The sequence below is a fragment of the Tachyglossus aculeatus genome, assembly GCF_015852505.1.
Source record: "Tachyglossus aculeatus isolate mTacAcu1 chromosome 12 unlocalized genomic scaffold, mTacAcu1.pri SUPER_6_unloc_1, whole genome shotgun sequence".
Taxonomy (NCBI): Eukaryota; Metazoa; Chordata; class Mammalia; order Monotremata; family Tachyglossidae; genus Tachyglossus; species Tachyglossus aculeatus.
Genome location: NW_024044828.1, coordinates 20,596,702 through 20,609,256, shown reverse-complemented (window position 1 = coordinate 20,609,256; position 12,555 = coordinate 20,596,702). Strand labels below are relative to the sequence as shown.

Sequence of the window (12,555 nt, the reverse complement as noted above, 5' to 3'; positions counted from 1 at the left end):
GCGGCTCACGGTCTTCATTCAATCGTATTTATTGAGCGCTTACTGTGTGCAGAGCACTGTACTAAGCGCTTGGAAAGTGAGAAGCAGCGTGGCTCAGCGGAGCACTGTACTAAGCGCTTGGAAAGTGAGAAGCAGCGTGGCTCAGCAGAGCACTGTACTAAGCGCTTGGAAAGTGAGAAGCAGCGTGGCTCAGTGGAAAGGGCCCGGGCTTTGGACTCAGAGGTCTTGGGTTCAAATCCCGGTTCCGCCAACTGTCAGCTGTGTGACTTGGGGCAAGTCACTTCACTTCTCTGGGCCTCAGTTACCTCATCTGTCAAATGGGGATGAAGACCTTGAGCCCCCCGTGGGACAACCTGATCACCTTGTAACCTCCCCAGCGCTTAGAACAGTGCTTTGCACATAGTAAGCGCTTAATAAATGCCATCTTTATTATTACAATTCACTTGGCAAGTGACTCCGCCACTTGTCTGCTGTGTGATTTTGGGCAAGCTACTTGACTTCTCTGTGCCCCAGTTACCATAACTGTGACATGGGGATTAATAATAATAATAATGGTGTTTATTAAGCGCTTACTATGTGCAAAGTACTGTTCTAAGCGCTAGGGAGGTTACAGAGTGATCAAGTTGTCCCACGGGGGGCTCACAGTCTTAATCCCCATTTTGCAGATGAGGTAACTGAGGCATGGAGAAGTGAAGTGATTTGCCCAAGGTCACACAGCTGACAATTGGCAGAGCTGGGATTTGAACCCGTGACCTCTGACTCCAAAGCCTGGGCTCTTTCCACTGAGCCACGCTGCTTCTCTGCGTGAGCCCCACGTGGGACAACCTGATTACCTTGTACCTACCCCGGTGCTTAGAACAGTGCTTGGCACATAGTAAGCGCTTAGCAAATACCATCATTATTATTTGGAGACCAGAACTGCGTCCTTCGACCCTACCCTCCCTCCTCTCCCCTCTTTCCCCGCACGATGGACGGTGAGGAGGGAAGAAGAAGCAGCGTGACTCAGTGGAAAGAGCCCGGGCTTGGGAGTCAGAGGCCGTGGGTTCTAATCCCGGCTCCGCCGCTTGTCAGCTGTGCGACCCTGGGCAAGTCGCTTAACTTCTCTGAGCCTCAGTGACCTCATCTGTCAAATGGGGATGAAGACTGTGAGCCCCACGGGGGACAACCTGATGACCTTGTATCCCCCCAGCGCTTAGAACAGTGCTGGGCACATAGTAAGCGCTTAACAAATATCATCATTATCATTATTATCTGTGCCTCAGTTCCCTCGTCTGTAAAATGGGGATCATCATCATCAATCGTATTTATTGAGCGCTTACTGTGTGCAGAGCACTGTACTAAGCGCTTGGGAAGGACAAGTTGGCAACATATAGAGACAGTCCCTACCAGACTGTGAGCCTCAAGTGAGACAATCTGATTACCTTGTATCTAGAACGGTGGTTGGCACATAGCACCTGCAAATACCATTATTATTATTATTATTATTATCATTATTATTATTATTATTATCATTATTATTATTATTAGTCTTGTTCCCTGCAGCTCCAGCCCCGTTCAGACTGGGATGGCCAAGTCTAAAATCCCCGTGTTCAACTTACACCCGGCGGGCGGCATCCCCGAGGACCCCCCGGCGGCGGTGGCCACCACCAAGTGTAAGCCCCCGGCCTTCAGCTTCCAGCTCCCCGTGTTCCTCGCAGGTCAGAGCCGGGCCCGGGGGGAGCGGGATGGGGGAGACGCCTCAGCCCAAGGACTTGCCTGTGGTCACTCAGTCAATCGTATGTACTGAACGCTTACTGTGCACGGAGCACTGCCTGTCAGTCCCATGTATTGAGCGTGAACTGTGCACAGCGCACTGTCAGTCTTATGTACTGAGCGCTTACTGTGTGCAGAGCACTGTCAGTCTTATGTACTGAGCGCTTACTGTGTGCAGAGCACTGTCAGTCTTATGTACTGAGCGCTTACTGTGTCCCGAGCACTGTCAGTCGTATGTATTGAGCGCTTACTGTGTGCAAAGCATTGTCAGCTGTATGTACTGAACGCTTACTGTGTGCAGAGCACCGTCAGTCGATAAATCAGTTGTATTGTACTGTGAGTCGGTTGTATTTATTGAGCGCTTACTGTGTGCAGAGCACTGTACTAAACACTCGGGAAAGTGCAATATAACAGTAAAACATTCTCTGCCACAGTGAGCCTACAGCCTAGAGACGTTAATATAAATAGTAGCAATTACAGATATGGACGTAAGTGCTGTGGGGCTGCGGAAGGGATGAATAAAGGAGTGGATAGAGAACGGACCTGGGTTTTAATTCTGCCCTGCTACTTGTCTGCTGTGTGACCCTTGGTCAAGTGGCTTCATTTTCCTGTGCCTGTTACTTCATCTGTAAAATGGGGATTAAGATTGTGAGCCCCAGATGGGACTGGACTGTATCCAACCTGATTAGCTTGTATCTACCCCAGCGCTCAGTACAGTGCCTGGCACATAGTGCTTAACAAATACCATTAAAAGAATCTTAGGGCAAGGGTGACACAGAAGGGAAATAATAATTATAATAATGATGGCATTTGTTAAGCGCTTACTATGTGCAGAGCACTGTTCTAAGTGCTGGGAGGGGGGGATACAAGGTGATCAGGTTGTCCCCCCTGGGGCTCACAGTCTTAATCCCCATTTTAAAGATGAGGGAACTGAGGCTCAGAGAAGTTAAGTGGCTCGGTGGAAAGAGCCCGGGCTTTGGAGTCAGAGGTCATGGGTTCAAATCCCGGCTCTGCCAATTGCCAGCTGTGTGACTTTGGGCAAGTCACTTGACTTCTCTGTGCCTCAGTTACCTCATCTGTAAAATGGGGATGAAGACTGTGAGCCCCCTGTGGGCCAACCTGATCACCTTGTAACCTCCCCAGCGCTTAGAACAGTGCTTTGCACACAGTGAGCGCTTAATAAATGCTATTATTATTATTATTATTAAGTGACTTGCCCAAGGTCACACAGCAGACACGTGGCAGAGTCGGGATTCGAACCCATGACCTCTGACTCCAAAGCCCGGGCTCTTTCCACTGAGCCACGCTGAGGGTGACTGATGGATTGAGATGGTGGGGTTTGGGGAATCAGGGACTCCTTGATGGAAGAAGGGTGGGGCGTTGACCGTGGGGAGAGCTGTGGTTTTTGAAGGAGGAGGGAATTCCAGGCATGGAGTGGCAGGGAGCAGCAGGAGAGGATGGAGATGGGGAGAACCGAGGGAGGTGAGCTCAGGAGGGATGAAGAGGGCGAGCTGGGGTGTAGTGGGTGGAGAGAGTGGGGCCGAGAAGGGGAGAGTTAGGGTGCTGATGGTGGGCTGGGAGAGGTGAGGGGTTGAAATGCCAATGGCCCCCGTTGGCTCCCGCAGAATAAAGTCGGGAATTTGAGCAGGAGGCTGTCCCTTGGGATGCGGGATCGGTTATCTCTGGAGGGCTGCTAGGATACGTCCGTTCGTGCCACTTGGAGGAAGTGGCTCCTTTTTCCCAAATGTCCCAGCGTCGAGGTGGAGCTCCCCCCAGACCCCCCCCACCCCGGGCCAGAAACCAGGCTTCACCCCGAGGCGCCGAGGGTCCCCATCCCGGGAGCCCTGGGTGGTCTCAGCCGAGCAGCAGGGATCTGCCGGGGCAGGAAGGAAGTGGGTGGGCGTAGAGACGGCAAGCCCGGGGCCAGTCCGCCACCTGGCCTAGCCCGGGTCCAGCAGGGGATTGTGGCATCATCATCAATCGTATTTACTGAGCGCTTACTATGTGCAGAGCACTGTACTAAGCGCTTGGGAAGTACAAGTTGGCAACATCTAGAGACAGTCCCTACCCAACAGTGGGCTCACAGTCTGAAAGGGGGAGACAGAGAACAAAACCAAGCATACTAACAAAATAAAATAAATAGAATAGATATGTACAAGTAAAATAAATAAATAAATAGAGTAATAAATCTGTACCAACATATATACAGGTGCTGTGGGGAAGGGAAGGAGGTAAGATGGGGGGCATGGAGAGGGAGAGGAAGGAAGGGGCTCAGTGTGGGAAGGCCTCCTGGAGGAGGTGAGCTCTCAGCAGGGCCTTCAAGGGAGGAAGAGAGCTAGGTTGGCAGATGGGCAGAGGGAGGGCATTCCGGGCCCGGGGGATGACGTGGTCCGGGCGGGCACTCAGGTGGGCACTGAGCCATCCTGGCAGTTGTAGTTTTTAAAACCCTATAGTATTAGTATTTAGTAAGCGCTTACTGTGTGCAGAGCACTGTACGTAGTGCTGGGAGAGAATACACAGGAAAGACAACTCTGTGTGTGTGTGTGTGTGTGTGTAGGCTGTGGCCTGTACATGTTAGCATCCCACGTTAGGGAAGCAGCGTGGCTCAGTGGAAAGAGCCCGGGCTTTGGAGTCCGAGGTCATGGGTTCGAATCCCGGCTCCGCCACGTCTGCTGTGTGACCTTGGGCAAGTCGCTTCACTTCTCTGAGCCTCAGTTACCTCATCTGTCAAATGGGGATGAAGACTGTGAGCCCCCCCGTGGGACAACCCGATCACCTTGTAACCTTCCCAGCGCGTAGAACAGTGCTGTGCACATAGTAAGCGCTCAATAAATGCCATCATCATCATCATCATCCCAGCTACTTCCCTCTAAAAGGACACCGACACACACACACGCACTCACCAAAAAATGCAAGTGGGGATTCTGGGGGTGTCTGAACTCAGTCCAAATGTGCTTTAATAATAATAATAATGACAGCATTTATTAAGCGCTTACTATGTGCAAAGCACTGTTCTAAGTGCTGGGGAGAGGGTGATCAGGTTGTCCCACGGGGGACTCACAGTCTTCAACCCCATTTTACAGATGAGGTAACTGAGGCTCAGAGAAGTGAAGCGACTTGCCCAAAGTCACACAGCTGGCGATTGGCGGAGCTGGGATTGGAACCCAGCTTTGTGTAGGCTCACTTGGCCCTGCGGTCCCAGCGTGGTGAGGAGGGGGAGAAAGGGGCTCCCCGAGTCGGCGCGGATGTGTGTGTACCGCGCCCGTTCCACCTGGGAGCCTTTGGGTCGGCCCTCTGAGCGGCCATCCCTCCTTGTCTGTCCCTGCCAGACGCCCAGCCCCGCGGTCCCGTTCCAGCTGCTTCCAAGAAGCCATGTCTCTCCAAGCCGGGAGAGGGGGACGGCAGCAGGACAACTAACCCGGCGGCCCCCGAGAGCTTCCGAGCCACCACCCACAGGTGAGAGTTGAAGGGGAACAATGGAAAAGGTCCCAGGCCAGGTGAATTACTGGAGTGAGCAACAGGCCTGGGATTTGGGACAGCTGCTCCTAGCCCTGACCACCACTGACCAGCTGTTTTCCCTTGGACAGCTCAATTAACCTTCCTTGGTCTCAGTTTCCCCCATCTCTGAAATGAAGACAAGATACCTGTCCTCCCACCTCTTAGCTTCCGAGCCCCAGGTGGGGCAGGGACTCTGTCAGCTCCGATTCGTAGGGCATCCTACCCCAGGGCTTAGCATGGTGTTTGTATATATATATATATGGTTGTACATATTTATTACTCTATTTATTTATTTATTTATTTATTTTACTTGTACATTTCTATCCTACTTATTTTATTTTGTTGGTATGTTTGGTTCTGTTCTCTGTCTCCCCCTTTTAGACTGTGAGCCCACTGTTGGGTAGGGACTGTCTCTATGTGATGCCAATTTGTACTTCCCAAGCGCTTAGTACAGTGCTCTGCACATAGTAAGCGCTCAATAAATACGATGATTGATTGATTGATTGATTGATGTTTGTACATATTTATTACTCTATTTTACCTGTACATATCTATTCTATTTTATTTTGTTAATATGTTTTGTTCTCTGTCTCCCCCTTCTAGGCTGTGAGCCCACTGTTGGGTAGGGACCGTCTCTATATGTTGCCAACTTGTACTTCCCAAGCTCTTCATACAGTGCTCTGCACACAGTAAGCGCTCAATAAATACAGTTGAATGAATGAAGTAGACGTTTAATAAATACCAGCACAAACAAGAGCTGAGCCCAGTCTAGTTATCGCAGTCATTCAGTTGGAGTATTTACCCAGCAGCTAGTGTGCCAAGCACTGTACTGAGCGCTTGGGAGAGGCCGGTAGAATTAGATCCGTGCCCTCAAAAAGCTTAAAGAATGGAGCAAATTTTAAAATAGGAGAAGGAAGGCAAAGTGGATCTTTTCATGGGTTAGTGCGTATTAGGGAATGGAAGATATGGACCCAAGCGCTATTGGAAGTTGTGAGCGTCTGTGTCGGGCAAAGCACTTCATAAATTGCATAATTCTAGTGCAGTCGGCGGACGGGGGCTCCGAGCAGGTGGGCTCCCCCAGGCAGCCCCCGTGCCCTAGTGAATGAATTTTCTGCATCAAAGAAGGCCCAGAGCCATCTGGTCCTGCTCCGGTTCACCCAGTGGATTCTGCGACTGGGTAGACCGACTACCCCAACAAAGACCTCCAGGGCTGTCCTGGGTTCAACCGTACTCACACTGTCCTTGCTCCTTCCAGGCTGAAAAAGGGGGCCGACCCTGGTCTAAAGAAGACCAGCAGGAGAGGGTGAGTCCCCAGTGTGGACACGGGAGAAAGTCTCCTCTCAAGAAGCAGCGTGGCTCAGTGGAAAGAGCACGGGCTTTGAAGTCAGAGGTCATGGGTTCAAATCCTGGCTCCACCACTTGTCAGCTGTGTGACTTGGGGCAAGTCACTTAACTTCTCTGGGCCTCAGTTACCTCATCTGTAAAATGGGGATTAAGATTGTGAGCCCCACATGGGACAACCTGATCACCTTGTAACCTCCCCAGCGCTTAGAACAGTGCTTTGTACATAGTAAGCGCTTAATAAATGCCATTATAAAAAAAAGAAGCCCCGGGTTGGGAAGCGGGAGACTCGGGTTTCAGTGCCCATTTCTGCCACTCCCGCGTGACTTTAGGCCAGTCGCTTACACTCTCCGAGACTGCGGGAGGGAAGGTGCGTTTCCTCCGAGCTCCCGGGGAGGTGGGGCCTTGGGAGGAAAGCGCCCACTAAGTATTGGCCTTCGTCATGTCCCTCACCACGCCCAGCTACTGTCCCCCAAGCCGGAACAGGCCCGAGGAATTGCTCACAGACAAGAACCGGCTCCTGGAGGCGGCCAACCAGCAACTCCACCTGCAGCTGGCCGAGACCCAGGTACGGGGCCGGGCCTAAGCTGTCCACCCGGCCTGGGGCGGACCCCCGCTCAGTGGAGGGGGTGGGGGACTGGAGCAGATGGTGCACACAGTAAGCGCTCAATAAATACGATTGAATGAATGGTGCGGTGCCACGGCAGGGCCTGCTGAGGGAAGTGACGGAGAAGAAGGAATTGCTGGAGAGCTTTCAGGACCGCTGCCTGGCCATCCTGGAGAGCCGCAGTATCGACCCAGGTGAGGACCGCCCTCCACCCCACCCTACTCGATTTTCATCGGAGCTTCCGCCCTCACCGGTCTGGCCTTGGGTTTCCCGGGACCCCCGCTGCCTCATCTCCGGTCTTGGGACCTTCATCTCAGGACCTACCGAGCCCTTAAGCTCGGGAGCAGTGGGAGGAGGCAGGCTCCGAGCCGGTTGATGGGGGGGGCGTGGATAGAGGAAGACACCAGAAAAAGGACCCCCGACTAACAACCCTAACGGGCTTCCTCCTCCCCCAGTCACAGGCCAACAGATCCTGGAGGAGCTGAAAGAGAGGACCTCGTGCCAGGCAGAGAGCGCGGTGAGGGGCGAGCGGGCTCGGGGGAGGAGGGCGACATCTGGGAGACCCAGGGGGCAGCTTGACTGACCACCCCTTCATCTTCTAGTCGCTGATGGACTCTCTGATGGCTGAGCTGAGGCTGTTCAACCAGACCGTCGCGAAGCAGAGGGAGGAGGTGAAGGTGAGGATTCCGGCGGATCCGGTGCTCCTTCCTCTCTGCCCCCATTCAGCCCTCCCAGCTGGGCCGGGGCCCTGAAAAGCAGGTGTCCTAATTGATCGCTGATATTAATTGAGTGCTTACTGGGTGCAGAGCGCTGCACTAAGTGCTTGGGAGAATATAGTAGCACAGAATTAGACACGTTCCCTGCCCATAAAGAGGTCACGGTCTGCCTGGGCCCCGTCTCCCAACTTGTAGGGGTCAAACCTGGGGCTTGCAGGGGATCCGCTCCTCTGAGGAACCTCAGCGTTTAAAGTTGGGCCCGCAAAAGTGGGCCTTCCTTTGGTGATTGGGATCAAACCTGTCCACCAAACTAAAGCCTGGGATGCAACTGTCCTGGGTTAACACACTCCTTGGAAGTGTGGGCAGAGATGGTTAATTGGAATCCGATCACTTTTTCCTAAGCCAAGGCTCACCATGAGCATGTCTCCCATGTCTTAGCATCATCATCATCAATCGTATTTATTGAGCGCTTACTATGTGCAGAGCACTGTACTAAGCGCTTGGGAAGTACAAATTGGCAACATATAGAGACAGTCCCTACCCAACAGTGGGCTCACAGTCTAAAAGGGGGAGACAGAGAAAAAACCAAACATACTAACAAAATAAAATAAATAGAATAGATATGTACAAGTAAAATAAATAGAGTAATAAATATGTATAAACATATATACATATATACAGGTGCTGTGGGGAAGGGAAGGAGGTAAGAAGTGGGGGATGGAGAGGGGGACGAGGGGGAGAGGAAGGAAGGGGCTCAGTCTGGGAAGGCCTCCTGGAGGAGGTGAGCTCTCAATAGGTCCTTGAAGGGAGGAAGAGAGCTAGCTTGGCGGATGAGCAGAGGGAGGCCATTCCAGGCCCGAGGGATGACGTGGGCCGGGGGTCGATGGCGGGGCAGGCAAGAACAAGGTACGGTGAGGAGATTAGCAGAGCTGCCTGCCCAGCCCCTCGAGGGCTCTTCCCCGCTGCCGAGGCCTGGGGGTCCACCCCGGGGGCTCGCCAGATGCAGGGTTTCCTCCTGACCAGCCGGGCCCGGATGTCCGCTGCTGGTGTGCCCTGTCTGCCGTAGGGGGAAGGAGGGCGGTGCGGGGGGAAAGCGACTGCCACCGTCCTTCCCGGGGAGACAGGAGGCGGCGTCGATGGCTCTCTCTCTCTCTCCTCCCAGGCAGCGAAGGCCAAGTTAGCCAAGGCCGAAGAGGAGAGGACCCACTTCCTGGAGAAACAGGCGACGTTCGGCAGCAGAATGGATGACGTGACGGCCATGTTGGAGCAAATGGAGCAGCTGCTGAGGCCGTGAGGAGCCGGGGCAGACCGTCAGAACCAGCCCGCCCAAACCGGGCAGGCGGGCGGGACCCAACCTGGAGCCCCAGGGCCAGACTGGTGGGGCTAACTTGGCAGTCCTGCGTCCCAGCCACCCATCCCTTTCCCAAGCTCCACCGCCAAATTAGGATATCCCCCTTTTGCCCCCCAGAGAGAAGCGGGGGTGGCGAGGGACTGAAACCCTGCACAAACTTGACTCCAAGCTTGGGACACTTTGGAACGCGTGACGCCGTTTTCCTGCCCTGAGCCTCTTTCCGGGATTCTGCTTTGGACCTTCCCAGCTAGGGCCGAAAGACTACTGGGCCCACCACCGTGCCTGGTCTCCTTTCCATTTTAGCCAATAAAGCTGTTTTGCCTCTGTCAGCCCCCTGACTGGCACGGTGAACAAGGCCAACGGCTACTTTGACCTCCTCCCCCAGCCAAGGCAAATAGCTTCTGGGTTCCTTAAGCCAGAGCTTCAAGCCCCGCTCTCCGTATCAGTGGTCAGAGGGGATCGCCCCTGCTCCCCGAGCGTGCAGGTTCTGTGGCTTTTTCCAGACAACTGCCTGGGGAGGGAGATATAACCCCAGTTGCCACAACCGTACGTAGTTTAAGCACCCTATGCTCTCTGTACCTGGCTGTGAAATGTGGACTTATAATGCTGAGGCCTCCTTCCTCCTCTGCCAGGTCCTTCTCTTTGCGGACTTTCTCCTCCCCTCTACCTCCCTGCCTTCTTACGGTAGGAATTCCTCAAGCTCCAGTTCTGTCTTGATCTTCTCATCTCTTCATAGAAAGCTCATCTGCTCCCCGCTCCAGGGGACTGATTTTCCAATCTATGATTGCCCCTCTGACCTATCCTCTCTTTCTAAATAAAAGAAGTTCCTCTTTTTTTCTTTTTTTAAGACCCTCTCCCCTTAATTCCCATTACAGTTGACACCACCCCCACCTTGGTTTCACTTGAGCCTCTTTTCCACCCCTCTTCCCTACAGCTGTGATCTCAAAATCCCTGCAGATTTTTCCACACCAATTCTCAGAGCTGCCTTTCCATTGGCTATTCAGTAGTGGCCCCTAATGGAGGGAGCACAGGCCTGGGAGCTGGGTTCTAATGCTGACTCTGTCACTTGCCTGCTGTGTGACCTTGGGCAACTCACGTAACTTCTCTGTACCTGATTTCTCAGTCCTTAGTGCAGGGCTCTGCACACACTAAGTGCTCAATAAATAATAATAATAATAGCATTTATTAAGTGCTTGCTATGTGCAAAGCACTGTTCTAAGCGCTGGGGAGGTTGCAAGATGATCAGGTTGTCCCACGGGGGGCTCCCAGTATTAATTCCCATTTTACAGATGAGGGAACTGAGGCACAGAGAAGTCACCGTGGACAGGGGACTTGTCTACCAACTTTCTGATTCTCCTAAGTGCTAACTACACTGCAGGGCACATAGTACTCAGTAAATAGCAGTGACTTATTGAATGCTCACAGAGTGGGGCTGTGGGGGGGGGGGGGGCCTTCGGCGAGCAGGCCGCCTCCTGATTGGGCAGAGCCACCGGGTGCCCGAGCGCTGATTGGCTGGTGGCCCGCCCAAGGGCAGAGCGACCTTCGGGGACCGGGCGGGCAGCGATAAGCTGGCGGGGGCCACGCCCCTTCTCTGATTGGATGGAGCGGGAAGGGGAGGAAGGGCAGCGATAGGCTGGCGAGGGCCACGCCCCTTCTCTGATTGGATGGAGCGGGGAAGGGGAGGGCGGGCAGCGATAGGCTGGCGAGAGGCCACGCCCCCTCGCTGATTGGTCGGGGCGGGGAAGGGGGAGGGCGGGCAGCGATATTCATTCATTCATTCAATCGTATTTATTGAGCGCTTACTGTGCGCAGAGCACTGTACTAAGCGCTTGGGAAGTACAAGTTGGCAACACATAGAGACGGTCCCTACCCAACAGCGGGCTTACGGTCTACAAGGGGGAGACAGACCCCAAAACAAAACATATTCATAAAATGAATAGAATAAATGTGTACAAATAAAATAAATAGAATAATAAATACGTACAAACATATATACATATACACAGGTGCTGTGGGGAGGGAAAGGAGGTTAGGCGGGGGGGGGTGGGGAGGGGTAGCGGGCGGGCGCGCGTTCGCATTCATTCATCCATTCATTCAATCGTATTCATTCATTCAATCGTATTTATTGAGCGCTTACTGTGTGCAGAGCACTGCACTAAGTGCTTGGGAAGTCCAAATTGGCAACATATAGAGACGGTCCCTACCCAACAGCGGGCTCACAGTCTAGAAGGGGAAGACAGACCACAAAACAAAGCATATTAACAAAATAAAATAGATAGAATAAATATGTACAAATAAAATAGAGTAATAAATAAGTACAAACATATTCATTCAATCGTATTTATTGAGCGCTTACTGTGTGCAGAGCACTGTACTAAGCGCTTGGGAAGTACAAGTTGGCAACATATAGAGACGGTCCCTACCCAACAGTGGGCTCACAGTAGTCTAGAAGGGGGAGACAGAGAACAAAACCAAACATACTAACAAAATAAAATAAATAGAATAAATATGTACAAATAAAATAAATAAATAAATAGAGTAATAAATGCATACAAACATACATCTATACAGGTGCTGTGGAGAGCGGGAGAGGAAGGAGGGGGCTCAGTCCGGGAAGGCCTCCTGGAGGAGGTGAGCTCTCAGTAGGGCTTTGAAGGGAGGAAGAGAGCTAGTTTGGGGGAGGAAGAGAGCGATTGGCTGGCGGGGGGCTACGTCCCCTGGCTGATTGGTCGGGGCGGGGAATAATAATGATAATAATAATATTAATAATAATGGCGTTTGTTAAGCGCTTACTATGTGCAGAGCACTGTTCTAAGCACTGGGGGTGGATACAAGGTGATCAAGTTGTCCCACATGGGGCTCACAGTCTTAATCCCCATTTTACAGATGAGGTAACTGAGGCTCAGATAAATTAAGTGACTAGCCCAAGGTCACACAGCAGACATGTGGCGGAGTCGGGATTCGAACCCACGACCTCTGGGGATTCGAACCCACGACCTCCGACTCCAAAGCCCGTGCTCTTTTCCACTGAGCCACGCTGCTGGCGGGGGCCACGCCCCTTCTCTGATTGGTCGGGGTGAGGAAGGGGGCGGGTGGGATTGGTCGGGGCAGGGAAGGCGGAGGGCGGGCAGCGATAGGCTGGCGGGGGGACACGCCCCCTCGCTGAGTGGTCGGGGCGGGGAAGGGGGCGGGCGGGATTGGTCGGGGCGGGGAAAGGGGGAGGGCGGGATTGGTCGGGGCGGGGAAGGGGGAGGGCTGGCAGCGATAGGCTGGCGGGGGGGCACGCCCCC

The 12,555-nt window shown here is 53.1% G+C and overlaps 1 protein-coding gene across 1 annotated transcript; it reads left to right on the top strand.

The window, feature by feature from the left end:
- Window positions 1-1,549: 1,549 nt before the first annotated feature.
- Window positions 1,550-9,634, top strand: KNSTRN (kinetochore localized astrin (SPAG5) binding protein). The gene is made up of 8 exons (XM_038741471.1): window positions 1,550-1,697; window positions 5,082-5,208; window positions 6,506-6,553; window positions 7,054-7,159; window positions 7,299-7,392; window positions 7,654-7,715; window positions 7,801-7,875; window positions 9,077-9,634. The coding sequence occupies exons 1-8, from the start codon at window positions 1,565-1,567 to the stop codon at window positions 9,206-9,208; spliced, it is 777 nt and encodes a 258-aa protein (XP_038597399.1). The 5' UTR covers window positions 1,550-1,564; the 3' UTR covers window positions 9,209-9,634.
- The last annotated feature ends 2,921 nt before the right edge of the window (window positions 9,635-12,555 follow it).